This window comes from Arachis stenosperma, chromosome 4, assembly GCF_014773155.1.
Source record: "Arachis stenosperma cultivar V10309 chromosome 4, arast.V10309.gnm1.PFL2, whole genome shotgun sequence".
NCBI lineage: Eukaryota > Viridiplantae > Streptophyta > Magnoliopsida > Fabales > Fabaceae > Arachis > Arachis stenosperma.
This window is the reverse complement of record NC_080380.1, coordinates 7,609,007-7,628,157: the sequence shown is the minus strand read 5'-3', so window position 1 is coordinate 7,628,157 and position 19,151 is coordinate 7,609,007. Positions and strand designations below refer to the sequence as shown.

The 19,151-nt window shown below is 32.2% G+C and overlaps 2 protein-coding genes across 2 annotated transcripts; both read left to right on the top strand.

Moving 5' to 3' along the window:
• Positions 1 to 1,927: 1,927 nt before the first annotated feature.
• LOC130974529 (cysteine proteinase inhibitor 5-like) lies at positions 1,928 to 2,290 on the top strand. Its single transcript, XM_057899404.1, has one exon. It carries the CDS (start codon positions 1,928 to 1,930, stop codon positions 2,288 to 2,290), a length of 363 nt encoding a protein of 120 aa, XP_057755387.1.
• A 1,444-nt stretch (positions 2,291 to 3,734) lies between these two features.
• Positions 3,735 to 4,697, top strand: LOC130976861 (uncharacterized protein At4g04775-like). Its single transcript, XM_057901800.1, has 2 exons — positions 3,735 to 4,306; positions 4,383 to 4,697. Exons 1-2 carry the CDS (start codon positions 4,097 to 4,099, stop codon positions 4,629 to 4,631), a joined length of 459 nt encoding a protein of 152 aa, XP_057757783.1. The 5' UTR covers positions 3,735 to 4,096; the 3' UTR covers positions 4,632 to 4,697.
• The last annotated feature ends 14,454 nt before the right edge of the window (positions 4,698 to 19,151 follow it).

Sequence of the window (19,151 nt, the reverse complement as noted above, 5' to 3'; positions counted from 1 at the left end):
ATTTTGAATAAAACATATTATAAAATTAAAATTTTAAAATATATATTTTAACTGTAACTAATAAATAATTTTAAAAAAAATATTTTTGTTGTCTTTATATAAATGATGCTTTTTTTTCGGTCATTTTTTGTGCGACATTAAATAATTCTATATAGAGGTGTCAACTTTAATTGGATTTTTGCATCTGCAATTATCGAATTAGCATACATTAGATGGATCGACAAAAAATATCGAAGAAGTAAATATAAACAAGAGGCAATAAGCATGAATGCGAATAATTAATCTTTTTTATAAAAAAAATTATTTATATATTTTTTGTCTTTATTTATTTACTTAACTTTAACTCTTAAAGAAGTGGAAAGGCAAATTTTCTTTTTATATGTGTTTTTATCTAACCACACGCAATAATCAAAAGCTGTCGACAATTTACTTTTCTCCCTAATTATTTCATTATCCCATAAGTAAATTGAAGAGCTAAAGTCTTCCTAAATAAATACTTAGCTTGAATATATTCTGAAATAAATAATTAAAAATATACTTATAACTTCTTCATTTTATTTATAATATTTAAAACTGTATTAAAAGATAATTTTAAACTCAGCTTGTAAAGACAATAAATAAATGAAAGGAATATAAAAAAAACTAACTTTTAAATAATCAATATTAGTAAAAAAAATTTCTTTATGATAATTTTTTTAACTTTTATTTTTAAAAATTTTATGATTTAAAATTTAAGATTTGAGATTTAAAATATAATATTATAGTCTACTGAAGTTAATCGAAAAAAATAGATTCTCTAGTTGAATTCTAAACACATATATTAATACAAAAATAATCATACTACTAGTATACTAAAATTAACTATTAAAATCAGTTACTAATATAAAATGGTAAATTTTACTCTACCATTTCTAAAATAAAGAGTAAATTATCCCTTGTGATATATACAGTGATTATTCATAAATTATTTTTCTACTAGAACTCCAAAATTTACGTTATCTTCTCTTTTCTTTTCAATTGACGTGATATTTCTCTTGAGACTTGATAGTATTGTCATTTTCATAATTCCCACCAAATACACCTCTTCTTCTTCAATTTTAAAACCATAATTCCTCTCAAATCCAATCACCATTTCCAATCAATTAAGTTAGGATTTTAAACTTGTTCATATGCTTTCAGCTCTCTCCTTCTTAAGATTTTTTTCCTAGTATTTTTTTTTAAATTCAGTCGGATCAACAATGATACTCTTTTTCAAATAACCAACCCTAGTAACCTTGTATAACTATATAATAAACACAAATCAAAATATTAGTTAGTCAAAAAAATAATGAGTCAATAATGATCGTTTTAGGATTTTTATTATCTGAATAATGATTGAAAAATAATTTAAGAGCAATTAAAGAGAAAAAATAAAAAATAAAATACCTTGATATCTTTTTTTATGCACCAATTACCATCATTTTTAACTAATATATCACAAATTTCTATTAGTTTTTTAGCTTTCTCGTTAGGATTTTCTAGCGATCTTATTAGAGATAGTAATTAAATTTGACGAAGTTATTTAAACTTTAAAATTTTGGTTGAAAAACAATTTATCAATAATCACTGTATATGTCACAAAGGGTAATTTATCTTTTATTTTAGAGAGAACATGATAAAGTTCACCATATAAAATATATATTAAAAATATAAAATAAATATTAAAAATTAGTTAAATAATATGTACATTCTTATATAAATATATAAGAACTGAATTTAATAACTGATTTTATCGTACAAATAACATTTTTAAACACAAAAATAATATATCAATATTTTTTCCACAGTTTTATTCCTTCTCCTACTATATAAATTGCACGTAACTATGCAACACTTAGACACAAAATAAAAGACTAACCCTTCAAGAAGAACCAAGACATCATCAAGCATGGCTGCCATGAGATCAAGCTGCTGCCTGATCATCATTTCTCTCCTTGTTGTGGGTTCTCTTTCCGCCTTTGCTCGGATGTACGTAAAACCCATGGACGTCAATGATCCCCATGTGGTGGAGATTGCGAATTTCGCAATCACAGAGCACAACCACAAATCTAACGCGAATCTAAAGCTAGTAAAGATCGAAAGTTGCAATAGGCAGGTACACGGTGTTTTAGGCAACAGCTACCAGCTTGTGCTGTTGGCCAGCAATGGAACCACTGAAGAGACTAATAAGTATTGGGTACGGTTGGGTATTCAGCCATCCGAGAAATACGTGCTTGGAAGCTTTATTCTTGCACCCTCTCTTTATCATTAGATCAAATGATTAATCTCTGGTGGAAAACTCAGGTGAAGTCGACATCACATGAAGTTGATATTGAGAGCTGTTAGATGATTTGACTGATTTGACTAAATTTTAAACTAACAGTTTTCAAGTATCAATTTCACACTATAATATGTTTTTATTTTAATTTGTATATGTCTAATGTCTTATGCATGCGTTTTTTTTTCTATCATGAACATTTGTATTTATTTTTACGGCAAGTTAACATACTTATAAAATATATTTGTGATCAATTAATTAACTAGCGTGCATGTATTATATGTATGCTTTTATCCCATAATTAAAAAGTGTATTAAGTTGAGAGGCAATATAAAATGTGTCTGTGTTATTACTATATCAAAACTAAATTAATAAAGTTAATTATAAACTACTTTCTTATCAATTAGATATCTCAAGCAAAGTAACTAAAACCACCAACACTGTATATACATATATTGAATGCCAAGTACCAGATGTCTATGTTACTAAAAAATTTAGAAAACCAAATTTTAAGTAATTAATATTATGAATTAATTTTTTGTTTTGTTTTAAAATTATCTTTTAACCTTTATTTTTAGAGAATTTAGAAGACAGGATTAGTATTTAGACTTTTAGAATATAGAGTTCAAGATTTAGAGTCTAAAAATTTAAAATAATAAAAAAACTGATTTTTTTTCTAAAAATAGAAAAATTTAAATTCGCGATCTCTAAGTAAGTATAAAAAATATCATTTGAGTTATAACTCGTTGGCAAAAAAAACTGATTGTTATTAACTGAAAAAGTTAGCTATTTAATTGAATTCCTACATTATATATACATCCTTTGTTCATATATTTCTATTTTATTTATGAGAGCCGATATTAAATAGCATAATAATTTAAAACATTTATAATTGAAAATTTAAAATATACCAGATAAATAAAAACGAAAATTCATATATATACATGTGAGTGTATGTGTGCGTGCACGTGTGTACATGTGTGTGTTAAATTTACTTAATATTTTCAGTTTATAATAAACATTTTTTGGATTTCAAGCTCTAACATTATCTGTTCAAGTTTTAGAACGTGCGAAAGGTGATGTTTTTTCCTTATTCTTGTTCTTTGTCATATTTGGGTTGCTTTTCCAGTTATTTCTTTTTTTATTTTAATTGTTGTTGTGGTGGTAATCTTAATTCACTTTTTTGATATTGTTAATTTGATAAATTATTATTGAGGTAAGTTCTTTGGAATGGTTAGGTTGCTATATTTTTGTCCAAATTGTTAATAATTTGAATAATTAGTTTGATCTTAGTTCACGATCTTTATCTTATTTATTTGGTAATTTGATAAATTGTTATTGAAGTGTTGATTATGACCTTGTGATTATTAGGTTATATTTTTGTCCAATTATTAAAGTTTATATTTGACTATATTATACTTTAGTGGATTTAATTTATTTATATTTTATTTATTATCTTATCATAGAATAGTTATTTTGATCACAATAAAATTTTTTTTCGGTCTTTAACCATTTATGAATTTGACCTAGCATCCTCTCACTATTAGAAATTAACAACGCGATCCTCATCAATTCTCTCCGTGTGACCAAAAGGACCCTCTTGTCGGTTTACGGGTAAAAAATAACTGGAAGATCCTATCTGTACCAGTAACTGTTATACGTGAACTGAGTGTTGTTGATAGGATAGAATCTATGTACACAGTCATCAAAAACGCTGCAGTTTTGATTCCAGTTCTTAATGAGAGTACTATCAAATGTTAATGTGAACCCTAAATATCAAATCTCACATTGCCTTCAGTGATGAACACGGAAGAACATTCATCAGGATCAATCCGTCGTTTATGGAAAGAGAAGTCGACGGGAGCTTCAAGCGACAACTCTGGCAATGTTGGCATGGTAAGGAAGAACTTCACACATCCAAGCTGTTATTGTGGAGCTCATGCGATTCTCTTTGAATCCACCACATCAAATAATCCAAATATGTTGTTCTTTGGTTGCAGTTATTTCAAGGTACATTAGAGTTTATTCCATCTTACAATCTTCTCTGTAATTAGGTTGATTAAAAAATAATTGTTCATAATTGTAGACTCCTTCAACACATTGCAAATATTTTAAGTGGCTGGATGAGCTGATAACTGAGTCTGGTTATACGGTGGTAGAAGTCCAGAAGATGGAAGTTCATGGGAGATTGAAGAAATTGGAGGACAAAATTAAAGAGATGGAGATTAAGCTATATGATGGAGTTCATGGAAGAAGATACACAAGACAGAATAGATGTGTTATCATGGCATTTGTCATTGCTGTTGTTGTTGAATTTTTTATTACTGCACTTTAGTCTAATAGGATGTAAAAAAATTGTAACTTATTTTGGATGTTGATGTTATGAACTAGATGCACATTATGAATGGTAACTGTGATGTTAAATTGTTGAATTTTAATGATGGAAAGATTGTTGTGATTTAAATTGTAAGTAACCTTGTGACATATGGTCTTCTAGTATTTTTCACTGTTTTGAGTTGAAGTGATCATTTCTGAGTGTTTTGTTATTTGAAGTAAGTTTTCATACAATCTCATTGAATCAAGAATAAACCAAATCTAGTATGCAATCAAAATCTTTATCCTGAAGCACAAAATATCATAATATATAAAAAGTTACAAAACACCCACATGCCATTACATATTATGCCTTGGTAACTAAACAAAACAGATAATCTAAAGTGTTCAAGTACTAGAAGTTCCAAAATACTTGACCAATGTTAGGCATAGTTTACAATCAAAAATAAGTTACAAAATACTATCCAAAATACTAGCCATAACTATCTAGACTTCATTTTTTCTGTGGAGCTTTAAAAGGGGGTGCAGTGGAGCCAAATTCTTTAAAGTTTAGTGGTGCTCTAAAGCTTGGTGTCTTGATTCCTTGTTTGAGTCCTCGTATTGGGATGAATTGGAACAACCTAACTGCAGTGCCAGCACTAGTTGCTGCCTATGTCTCGAGAGAAATGCCAATGGATGTAGTTGATTCTGTAGCCATCTTTGGTTGGGTTGATGGGGCTTAGTTTGTGAGCACAGTGGGTAGAAGTAACGGCCCATGAACTTGAGATGTCAATTGCTTATGACACTACACCAAATTTAACGTATAGTTACACTTGATCTGTGACCCTTAATTTAAGAGTCTCTATTCGTTAATATAGTGACATTTATACTTATAATTTTTTAACCGTCACTGTAGTAGAGTCTCATTTATACAAAAATTCGTCCACGCTACAATCAGGGAGATGAGAGGAGAAGAGATGAGAAAGTAACAACCATTCGCCGTTCTGAGTCCAGGTCGTAGTTCGAGTCCGCCGTTCGCTGTTCTCACATGGCGGTTCGAGTTCACCGTTCACCGTCGCGCTTCAAGTTCATTGTTTATTGTTCCCCTATCGCGATTGGAGTTTTCCGTTCGCTGCTCATCACCGTCGCGTTTCGAGTTTGCCGTTCTCCGTTCATCACCATCACGATTCGAATTCACCGTCTCTGTCCCCACGATGTCCCTTCTCTTTCCCTCTTTTGTGAGTGCGAACCCTAATCCCCTCTTTTCAGTAACCATTTCTTCTCTTTCAACCATAATATTGAACACCAGTAGTGAGTATTTGATTGTTCTTCTACTGTATATTTTTTCCTGCAATTTCTTTATTGTTACTTAGGTTTGTTGTGATGAAGTTATTGCAATTGTTTATTGTTAGCATTATATTTTGCTATAATTTATTATATTGATTATTCCTCAAGTTCTCTTTGCTGTTTTTTTCTTTACACTCTCTTATTTCCTTTTAACTTTATTAGCACTCAACATGTTTGATGAAATGCTTCAACCGAATTTGCTTAGGTTTGTCCCATATGTATGTGTGCAGAGTGAGCTACTTGTTAATATTTACATAAATATTTTCCTCTTCTTCTTTTTATATTTATGTGATATTTTTTTTAATTTGATATTCATTCTTCTACTTGTAGAGTAAGCACAATGCTCTTTACGAGTGCAGGAATATCAACTTCTTGTTGTATACCTGATTTTAGAGGTCCTAAGAGAATTTGGACACTTTAGGTAATTATTTTGAATCTTGCAAATGCTTATTCTCTGATGAAATTAAGTTTTTTATTCCCATGATTTATCCTAATTCCTAGCCTAGTTACTTGGATTTGTTTTGAACCTGAGATTGCCAAAGGGAAACATGTTCCTACACTATATGTTGAATTTGAAATCAAACCCAAAATTTTATGTTAAATGTAGGTTTTTCTACTGAAGAGTCATAAAGTACTATATGATAATTGATATTGTTGGACAAAGCTATTAAAAATTAAGTCAGATGCTGCTATCATTTGCAATGCACTCATTTCTTATAAGAATTTTCAGCTTTCTCCTGTTAAGCAGAAGCAACATAACCTCCAAGTGAGTATGTTTTTAATTATGATTTTCTTCTTGGTTTGCTTTTTGGATGATTTATATCAGTCAACTACAAATTCTTATTTTTAAATACATGATTTAAAATTATCATAATCTAATCATCTGATTTAAACATCTTAAGGTACTTTCGTGACTTTGAGGTAGAAACTATTGGTTTAAAGGAGACATCACGATTCTGTTCAGATGAAAAATATGGAGCAAGACTCGGGGATACAGTCCTTGACTGGGAGGTAGACAATGTTAATTTACTTGATTGCAATTTGATTGAAGTTTAACTATTATGATTTATTATGGTTGTCCGCTAGTGGATCTTGTGTTTTCTTTTGGTATTAAAATATGATATCAAGTCAATAATCTGTTATCAGAATTGCAGTTTTGTAGATGTTAAGTTTGGTTGCTGCCTTTTCATGGGTGTTTTAGCTGCAGAATTTTTTTCCCCCCCGTGATTGTGCTTTTTGATGATAATGACTTATTTTTCCCTCAAATATTGAATTGTAGACAATAGCATCCATTATTTAGTTTCTTCATTTCTTCTTACTTTTGCCTATACATGCACACTATGGCAACCACGTACATTTTTTGCGCGCAATAGATAATGGTCATTGTTGCTTTCCTAAGCATGCTATTCTTCTTTTACATTGATGCAGAATTAATACTATATATATTTGCAGTTTTTACTTTGAAATCTCTTATTTCTTTTTAATTTTACTAGCACTCAACATGTTCGATGAAATGCTTCAACTAGATTTCTTTGAATGCTATATTTCTTATTTCTTCTCTTAATAATTATTGTAAAATTGTAAATGCTTGAATCAATGCAATGGTAATATGGTTGAAGTAAATGCCTATTTCCTAATATATAGGTGAGTGATGCTATGGCAACATTAGCTGGAGCAGAATATTGGGACAATGATGTTGCTGTTGCTATCATTTGAGGTATCGAAACTAATGCCTACTATGTTGAGCAAATTGATGGCATTCCTAAGTTACAAGGTGGTGTCTCCTCTTCTAGAAAAATGGTTAGTAAGAATAGCATTCTTTCTTCATTACTTTTATGAGAATTTATTTATCTTCTTAATAGATCCTCCTAATCACTACACATGGCAAAAATGTGTTGTCTTTTAAGATTTCAATCAGTATTTATGAGGAAGTTTGGGAGGAATGTTGAGATACTGTATTATTACTCTATTTCACATCTTGTCGAAATTCTGGGAATGAGTTTGTTTCTCTTAATCTGAGGCAAAATACTCTTTCATTCAGTACCTCTTGACAAGATTGAGTAAGGTTTATATGTTGCTTTCCAATTCAAATTTCATTCTTTTTCCAATTAAAATCCACTTATTTGCCATATGTAGCCAGCAAGCATAACTTGTAACTGTGTCTTCTTCTCCTCCCAGTTTGATGATGGGCTTGGTTTTGACATTTCATCGGCATCATACTCTAAATCACAGGTGAGTATATTTTTCTTTGTGAATTGAATTTTATGCCTAGTTAGGATCCTAGTTCTAATTGAGTGCGTGAGAAGATAATCCTAGTTCCATATGTAATGTGCTGCATATCAAAGGTGGTTGCTATATGTATTTTGTAAAAACCATCATTCTAATATAAACGAAGATGATCTCATAGATATTAATCAGTACAGAGTAATCTCTATATTTCAAGTACATTTAGAAACTTTTTTATTTTTATATTCTTTTACTTAATAAATTATCTATACAATAAAGTAATCGAATAAGAATATAAAATATTTATAGTATATATCAAATTAAATTCGTTTACCGAAGTATTGAAAGAGAATCCAGATATGGTGGCAAGAAAACTGCATAAAGATATATAAATTCATAACACGTGACCAAAAAAAAACAGTTATTATTGTTAACATGATGGAAAAAAAAAAGAAAAAGTAGTAAGTAGTAAGAGAGGAAGCAAGGTAAGGAGTTAGTGATGGGCGTGTTGAGAAAGTGAAGAAGCAATGATGGGTGCACACGTGGGAATCATATCACCTTCCACCTTCTTGCCTCGATTTCCTCCAACTTCTTTAATCAAAACCAAAATCAAAATCAACACATCACCTGGTAAGTATTAATCAAATTTCATCTCATACACTTTGTTATTGCAATCTATATTTATATTTATTTAGTCTCACACTCAGTTCTACTACTTCTGTGTAGCTAAATTGCTTTGCTTCTTTCTATCCAATTTGTTTCTTAGGTTTGGCATTTTGGCATTTTTCCCTTCAAAGATTAAGTAGCCTTTTGGCATTTTTCTCACTGTTACAACTCTTACTGTATACATACCCAAGCATAGTTTAGTTGTTGATGAAGCCCCCAAATATTTAATCTTTTGCTGATAACTACTACTTCTTGCTCTTGGATTATTTTCATAGTTAAATTTCTGCTTGAGCTGCTCTTTCTATTAGGATTATTCTTAAGTTATTTTCTTTATACTTTATCAGTTTTTATGATCTGGTCTTGTTTTGTTCGCTGTGTTGGATACTGTAGCTGAAATTACTCGTGATAAAGCAAAGAAAAATGATACACATGAGAAAAATAATTAATCTATCAATAATTAATCTATCAATAATTACAAGAATGATAATTAATCTATCAATAATTAATAAATAATTATAATTTTTTTTTTGGAATGCAGAATTTGATTTTAACTCCATTATTCTTTTCCTTTGTTTCTTTCCCAGGAAACTCTAATATAGAACCAATTTCTTGGAACACTCGTCTCAAAATAGCTATTGATGCTGCTAGAGGCTTGGGTTTTTTGCACACTTCAGAAAGCAAGTTATATATAGAGATTTTAAGACCTCCAATATATTATTAGATTTTATCGATTATGACTATGTAAAACATATAGAATTCAACTTTTGAAATATGACTGTTTGGCAATAGCTAATTATGTTGTTTCTATTTTTGTAAATTTTGTGAGATTGAGTTTAAATTTGTTGAAATATAATGCCATTTATTATTTTATTGGTAGACAAATAAACTATTATTTATAATAGAAATATTTTTTGCAATAATTAGTAAAAGAAAGCATTAATGTTGGAGAGATTATGACGGTTTAAAACAGCCACTAAATACAGAATAACTTTTTCACAGGAATTAGTAATTTAGTGACGGTTTTAAATAAAAAAACCATCACTAAAAATATTGTGATGGTTTAAATAGTCACTAAATATACTTAAAACTGTCAGGAGAACTAGTAACTTAGTGACAGTTTAAAATAGTCATAAAATATAAGGAAAAATTGTCACAAAAATTAGTAATTTAACGACAGTTTTAAAATGTTACAAAATACAGCATAAAAAATACTTTTACAAGTGTTACAAATTAGTGACGGTTTTATACTTCAAAAACTGTCACAAACAGTTTAGCGACACTCTTTACCAACGGTGGTCCAAAACCGTCACTATGCCAGCTAGCGACGCTCAAATCTGTGACACTTTTTTTAACCGTCGCAAAACCATTTAGTGACAGTTAAAACCGTCGCCAAGCATTAAAAAAAACGGTCGCCAAAATACTGTTTTGTTGTAGTGTGAATTGGCTGTTTATTTCGGAATAGTCTTGTCAATACATAGCCTTGTACTCTGTATATCCTAACCATTTGAACATCTCTAAATTCTTAAAATTAACAATGTCAATGTCCAACTTGGGAAATCTCTCTACCTTACCATCAAAGTAGTTGAGCATTCCATTATCGTCTCTCTCAAACCACCCCATGGTGAAATACTGGTATAATTTCAATAGCCATCTGCAATATATAAACTTTACTCAGTAACCCATAAATAAATTATTATTAACGGACATTAATATACTCAAAACAGACAAAAAAATTTTACTCGAAGTAATGATTCAATCCTAGTGAAAGTGACTGTTCTTCACAAATGTAAAAAAAAAAAAACACATATCATACTTTATGGTGGTCCATGGTAAGCATACTTCCTTCAGATCAACAAATGAAGGACTACAATGATGCTGTTTACAAACTGTTGTACAAACTCACCTCTAAGAACGGAAGTGCGGCTCAGTCAATAGCACGTCACCACCTCCGTCAGCAAACGCCACGTTACTGCGCAGCTACGTCGTCCTCGCCAGCTCTCCTTCGTCGTCATTTCTGATGGGAAGCCTGACAGTCTCTAGGGTTTACGGTAATTCTTTGTGTGGATGAGGGCAAAGAGTGAAAGTGTGTGATACTTCAGAGAGAGAATGAGGAATGTATGTTATAATATGATTCCATCTTGTATCAAAACGGCAACGTTTTTGCTAATTGTGCAAGGACTTAATTGTCTCATCAAATCGTTAGAATCCACGTTAAATAGTTACCGTTACACGTAGGATTTTTCGATTATATTTCATGGAAGAACTGTTACAGGGTCTTTTTGGTCACACGAAGAGAATCGATGGAAACCGCATTGTTAATTTTTAATGGTGAGGGGACGCCAGGCCAATTTCGTAAATGGTTAGGGACCGAAGAGGAGTTTTATTCTTTTGATTAAACTATAATTTTAAATCAATAAATAAAAAAATTAGTAATTAAAGTGGTTCGATGACTGTTTCAATGATCAGTTCAATTTTTAAAACCTTTCTTTAATGCTTTTTTTTTTTTGCAATTTTTGACTGAATTATTAGGAACGATTTTTTGCCAAAAACTAAACCAGTTATATGCAGTATTCAGAATTATGAGTTTTGTCACCATGCTCTACTTTTTTTGGATTCGAAATTTATTATCCCTTTGCAAATAAATGCAGGCTTTATTTTTGCGGAGACTAGATAAAAGCTTTTAAATTATCTTTAGATAAGAACGTTTGATATCATTTATTAACTAAATTGTTACGTATTAGATTTTTGACATGTAGTTTAGATTAAAAGTATTGTTATTATTAAAAAGTGTTATTATATTTTTAAAATCATTACTTTAGCTTTGACACTAACCTTTTAATTTATTTAAAATTTAATTTTTAATAAAAAATTTGTTATAAGATTGTTTTTATCTTTTTATTATTTTTTTATTTTATAATATTATTTTTTTTATTATTTTTCATTATATTTTGATATTTTTTATTTTTTAATTTTAATAATCTTTTACGAGTTAAATTTTTATTTATGGTTTTTATAAATTCTTTTAATAATTTTTATTTTTAAAGATTTATATTTTAACTTATTAATTTTATTTTTGTAATTATTTTATTTTTAGTATAACAATTTTTGTTTATTTTTAAATTTTTTGAGTAAAACATATTATAAAGTTAAAATTTTAAAAAATATATTTTAACTGTAACTAAATAAATAATTTTAAAAAAATTTTTATTGTCTTTATACAAGTGATGTTTTTTTTGGGTCATTTTTTGTGCGGCATTAAATAACCCTATATGGAGGTGTCAACTTTAATTGGACTTTAGCATCTGCGATTATTCGATTAGCATACACTAGATGGACTGACTAAAAATATCGAGGAAGTAAATATAAACAAGAAGGCAATATATAAGTTGCACATCTTTATTAGGGGATTTTTTATTTAAATAAATAAAATAAATGTAATAATTATCGAAATAAATAATTTTAAAAATAATTACTGTTTTGCATTTTTTAGTTATATCTTGTTTACAGTGTAAATGAGATGATAATTCATGTATCTCGTTTACACTGTAAACAAAATATGACACGTCAACTGCAACGTGTCTATCTCGTTTATGCTGTAAACAAGATACATGAAATGTTCATCTCGTGTTCAATGTAAACGAGATATATAGAAGACAATTCCAACAGCTATAAAAGGATGTCTAACCCTTGTTATTCTTCACAAACTTTTTCTATCCTTTTTGTGTCTCATATTTCTCACTAATACAAGGCATTAATGGCCGGTAATAGTCCGTACATAGTTGTGCTTGTTTATCCCAATTGCCGTATGAGAAATGGTGACAACGGGGTGACATTTGTGTGTTAGGATCCGATATTTGTTTCGCACTCAGCGTGTGGAGACGTCGGATTTGAAGAGTTTGATATTGAGCAAAATCGGTGGTACACAAGCGAGGGAAGTCGGAAGGGTGGCGTATAGGTTGTTGGCACCCATGGGTAACGGAGTCTTCCGGTTTCGACTATTCCGACTTCTAGGGGATGAGCATGTGCGACTGATGTTCGACATTCATGGGAGGATCATGGTGGAGCAGGTAATGGAGCTTTCCACAGAGGTGGATCACAGGGATGGTGGGAGTTCCGTACACTCGACCTATGTACAGGATGACGAACCTCACGCACCACCGCCCATTCATGTCGCCATTCCAGTGGATGAGGCAGAAGAGGGCGAGAAGGAGTCGGACGAGGATTACGTGGCGGACAGTGCGGACAAAAACTCGTCCTATGGTGTGGATGGGGATGAGTGTGTTCCAGAGACACCTGTCCAGACTGTGGCGTATGTTCTGCCTCCACCTCACCCAATTTCTGTTCTATCGGTAGTGCCACCTCACTATCACAGTTTGGATCTAGATGCCATGCATGAGAGGACTCCGTTTCCTGACACGGGTGAAGAGGATTACAATCTAGACAGCGGTGTAGAGTTTTGGGTCGGCCACAGGTTTAGAAGCCAAGAGATCAATAGTGCTTCAGCGTGTGAAGAACTACAGTCTTCGCAGGAGTGCGGAGTACCGGGTGATCGAATCGGACCAGTTAAAGTACCATGTGCAGTGCCGTCAAGCTGAGAATGGTTGTCAATGGAGCCTCCGCGTGGTCCTTCGACAAAACCTCGGATACTGGAAAGCTTAAATTTAATTCTGCTTGTCAGTACTTCTGTACGAAATATTAAGTAGGTGTACGACATGGCTAAAGCAATACTATTTTGTTGTGTTCAAGGAGGTTCGGAGAGTTGGTGGAGTGCACAATTGTCTAGTACCCACCATGTCTCAAGACCATCGTCAGTTAGACAGCAGTCTGATCTGCAGGGTCATCTTGCCATTGATTCAGTCCAACTCCTCTGTAAGCATTCTGGTTTTGCAAGGTGCGGTCTAAGCAAGCTATCACTTCAAACCATTCCACAGAAAGGTGTGGATGGCCAAGCAGAAGGCAATTGCACAAATATACGGGGATTGGGAAGAGTCGTACAAAACTATACCTTAATACAACATAGCAAGTATTTAAATTCACAATATATTCTAAGTCATGACTAACCTCATCGAACCGTAATCGGTCGATCAAAACCTTCCAATGCAGTACCCTGGCCTGATGCTGATCCCTACTCTGTTGCTGCAATCCAACCAACCTGACAGTAAGGGAGATATATACGATTCGTTAAGTAACAAACCATATGAATTGACAACAAAATTTAATGCGAATACAAAAATAATATTTGGTTATCTCGCAGCTAGCGGATACTGGTAGATTCCTCTATCTGGTGGACGCCATTGAGAAAATCTCTGATAAATCCAGCTCATCAAAAGTGGAGTGCAATCGGCAATGTCCGTGACGCCCCGCTGTGCCGCCAAACAAAGTGACTGGTACGTCTGGAGAAGTGGTAGCCATCGTATGTGCACCAAGTTGTTGGACTTGTCTGTCAGCAGATATCCTCCGATCAGTAAAATAATATAGCATCAGGCGTACTGTCGGCGGGTCTCCAGGTCGTCGGTCGGGAACATCTGGCGGACACGATCCCGTAACCACACCAGCTTCATTGTGAAAGACCCCTTCCTTTGTGCAGCCTACTGTGCCGCCACTGGAGGCCTAGCACCAAGCAGCTGCTCCACCATAGCCCAAGTCTCCATGCCGTACCACCTATCGAAGTCACGGATGCACCCTCAACGGGGTTGTCGTGTGCACGTAGATCTAGGTGGTACGCCACATCCTGCAGGGTGATAGTGACCTTACCTTCACAGGAGATGAAACGTATGCATCCCAGGACGCTAACACTCCATGAGTGCCGAAATCAGGGAATTGTCAAAAGTGAAGTCCCTGAGTGGCATCGTGTCACCGAATCCAGTATCTGCCAAATATGGGACGATGACGTCCGGTGGAGAAAAGGTATGGCTCACTCGCCGGAACGGTAGAAGGCGGGGCCTCTGAACAATGAAATAAAAATTCAGCCTTATAAAGAGATGATCATAAATTTATGCACATATTTGAATTCTTACTCTTTTTTTATTTTGTGTTTAAATCAACATAACATGTCATACACATCAATTATTTCTATCTAACTTACAGTTACTTCTAATTAAGAAGATACTTCCATGTTTCTAGCCTACACATGTCTCTAAATTACATATGGCAGAATACCTTTCATAATTATAACGTTATACATATTAATAACCTAGCACAAGAAAAATAAAGTTCCAAATCAATAATTAAGTTATAACAATCTTACACAAGAAAATAGAGTTCCAAATTTCTTCTAGAGACCACTCACTAAACTATTTAACTATGTTGTTGTCAATTCAGGACTACTCTAACAATGACTACATACTTAGACTAAACGAACAGAATACAACTAACTTCGAAGTCGACCGTCCTGATGTAATACGATGTATCGTTCAGCCTGTTGATGTCTCCGTCGTTCCCTGCCTGACGCGCCATCACCGTATAGGTCTAAAATAGAATAAGAAAGGAACAAAAGAGGAAAAGAAAGAGGTTGACTCAGTCAAAATAGGGCTCAGACTGCTGCTGTAAACGATTTCTATTTATAGGCGCAGACAGGCCTTATCTCGTTTACAGTGTAAACGAGATAGACATGTTACAACTGACGTGTCATAGTGTAAACGAGATACATGAATTATCATCGTAAATGAGATATGACTATGGAATACAAAACGGTAATTATTTTTATAATTATTTATTTCGATAATTATTACATTTATTTTATTTATTTAAATAAAAAATCACTTTATTGGGATTTAGTTTTAACACAAAAAACAAATTAACTTAATTTTGATAAATTATGGTCAGTCAATAAGCATGAATGCGAATAATTAATCTTTTTATAAAAAATAAAATTTATTTATATATTTTTTGGCTTTATTTATTTACTGAACTTTAACTCTTAAGGAAGTGGGAAGGCAAATTTTATAAGATTTTAATTATCCTTTTTATATGTGTTTTTATCTAACCACACGCAATAATCAAAAGCTGTCGACAATTTACTTTTCTCCCTAATCAATTCATTATCCCATAAGTAAATTAAAGAGCTAAAGTCTTCCTAAATAAATGCTTAGGTTGAATATATTCTGAAATAAATAATTAAAAATATACTTATAACTTCTTCATTTTATTTATAATATTTAAAACTGTATATTAAAAGATAATTTTGAACTTAGCTTGTAAAGACATTAAATAAATGAAAGGAATATAAAAAAAACTTTTAAATAATCAATATTAAAAAAAAATCTTTATAATAATTTTCTTTTAATTTTTACTTTTTAAAATTTTATGATTTAAAATTTAAGATTTGAAATTTAGAATTTAATATTATAATTTACTGATGTTAACCGAAAAAAATAGATTCTCTAATTGAATTCTAAATACACACAACTAGAAAATGGCTTAATATAGACAGATTTACAGACAGATTTGGTCTATATTACAGACGGATTTTTGGTTACCGACGAAATTACCGACGGATTTTGTCCCTCTGTAAAAGCCTCGTCGGAAATTATTTACCGACAGATTTTTTCCGTCGAAAAATTACCGACGGATTTTTACCAGTTACCGACGGATTTTTCCTCTGTAAATTCTCCATCCATTTCCCCAAGACGATGAACTTTCCGACGGATTTTCCGTCGGTAATTACAGACAGATTTTCCGACGGATTTTTCGTCTATAATTACAGACAGATTTTCAGACGGATTTTCCGTCTGTAATTACAGATGAATTTTTCGATGGATTTTCCGTCTGTAATTACAGACGGATTTTCCAACAGATTTTTCGTCTGTAATTTGAACTTTGAAAAATTATCCCACGTTCTGATTACAGACAGAAAATCCGTCTGTAAATCCGTCAGTAAGGTAAAATATATTTTTTTTATTTTTCCAATTACAAAATAAACTTGTTTTCATACAAAATAAATATAAATTTAATATAAATTTTTATCTAATTTGTTCAAATATTTATAATATTACAAAAAATAAACAAATTCATCGTATTATAAAGCTAAAAAAAATTATTATAAACAAGCAAGTTAATATAATTCAAAACATAAACAAAGTATATTATCAACTATAATCCTCAATATATTGTTCAAACATACTAAATTTTACACAATTTTACATATATTACAGAAAGATTAACCGAATTCTTTCTCAAAAAATGGACATGAATCAGCATCCATCAGCCATATGTGCATGAATTCTTCTGCCTATGGGGGGAAGAAATAGAAAAATAAATCTGCCTAAAAGAACAAATAGCACCAACCATCATATCATTTGTCTTTGTCTCAGCTTCTGAAGCTGATGCACTAGCACGCTCAGTCATTGTTGCATCTTGTGAGTTGGCTTGCTGCTCACCACCCTTCTCTTGTTTAGAAGCTTCTTTTGCAGCTTTTTTTGCAGTTGCTTCCTGCCTGGCTCTCTCTTCTTCCATTGAAACTCTTAAAGCAAGAGCTAGCTCGGGGTCCAAGTTTGGATCCACACCGAACTCAAATCCAGATACACCACCAGCTGCAGCTGCTGCTGCTGCAGCTGCAGCTGCAAATCCACTTCCACCTTCACCATTGCCAGTAAAAATAGGTGTGCTGCCACAAAACAAGGTTACAAAATTACTTCTCAATAGAGAAATCAAATTTGTTATTGTACTACAGGAAAGAATTAAAAAAGAGTCGGAGCAACAATGAATCCTCTAACACAAAAAAAAAATAGGATGACAGAATAAGTATGACAAATATTTCACGAGAGCCATCTAAAGCATGCCATTTTTGCTACTTGGGTTTGGCAAAGAAAATATATGAAGGACGAGCCAATGTCTATTTGGTGAGCTAGTAAATAATTGGGGAAAGGATTAAAAGAAAAAGCACAAGAGTCCAAAGCCCCAAACTTCAACCAGATTGGAAGAAAACAGAACAGAATTGGATAGAAGCCGAGCAGATAATAAACAAATTCCTTAACTCACATGTATATCAAAGAAGTCCTGGATCAAATGGGAATCCTTATTAAAAAGTAAGAAACAGAAATAAAATAAGATGAATTGAATTCACAAACCTTATAAGCACACGAGAAAGAGCATTTGTACCAGTTGGAACATGAACAATGTGGCTGGTATCATTATTGTTTACAGCTGCAAGGAGTGCTTCCAGCTTTTCTGTCTTCCCCTCATCTTCCTCGCCGAAATTGACAATGTCAAGTGCAACATTATTCTTTTTTAACTTTCTTCCAATCATCTCCAATACTTTCTTCTCATGCTTGACAGGACTTTAGAAACCATGAAATGAGATAATTAGATGAGAAAATAGCTACAAACAAATGAATTAAATATTTCAAAAAGGGACAATTTTTTGTACCTTCCAGCAAAGACAATAATCCTTTGCTGCTGCTTCTTATTTTGCCAATGCTTAAAAGCCAATTATGCCACCTGAATGCCAGCGGCTAGGTTCATATCACCACCTATTTCTAATCCTAAATCAGGAAGAAAAATCTTCCTTCGGTCTCCCCATACCTGCTCAGACAAGGACAAGAAGGAGGAGCCAAAATCAAGTCATAACAAGAACAGGAAAGAACAAGAATATGCATGCAAATTCCAGATAAAATATCTCAGCAATTCAAATATATATTTCATAAACAAACTTCATTCTATACTACAATCATAAACAAATATAACTCAGTATATGATGCTCTGGATAATAGAAGATGATGCACAAGTGACAAAAAGAAATTAGTCAATTTAAGGAACAAAATGCCCTATCCTGCCACAAAACATTAAATAACATTCACCACAAGCTTTGATTTCATGAAAGACATTCACCACAAAACTACCATCCTCTATCTCAAACAATTCTTCTAGAGGCTCCCCTTTGTCCTTTTGTCTAGTTTTTGGTGGATTCTTTGGGAAGGAGTAGCTGAAAAATTACAACAAGTCAAGAACCATTAAATAACAAGTGTAAGAAAAGAAACATTTGATAGATTTAAATTTGTAGGAGAGAATGAGCACCGTGCAAGCATTTACATCTACGCCTAATGGATCTTCTTCTATTATTCATGTTCCTCTGCTTGTGATAGCTAGCTCCTTGCTTCATCATCTCCATCATCCGCCAAGTTTTCATTCTTCATCTCCACCTTTTTCTAACATGTAACATTTTCTAAGGTACAAAAATAAATGAAGCTCAGAATTGTATGTTAGAAACATACCACTACAACCTTAGTGTTGGTCTTGGTCCCTTTAAATAAAGCAACCCTCTATACAAGTTCATGTTGCAATGCTTTTATCTGAAAATGAGTTT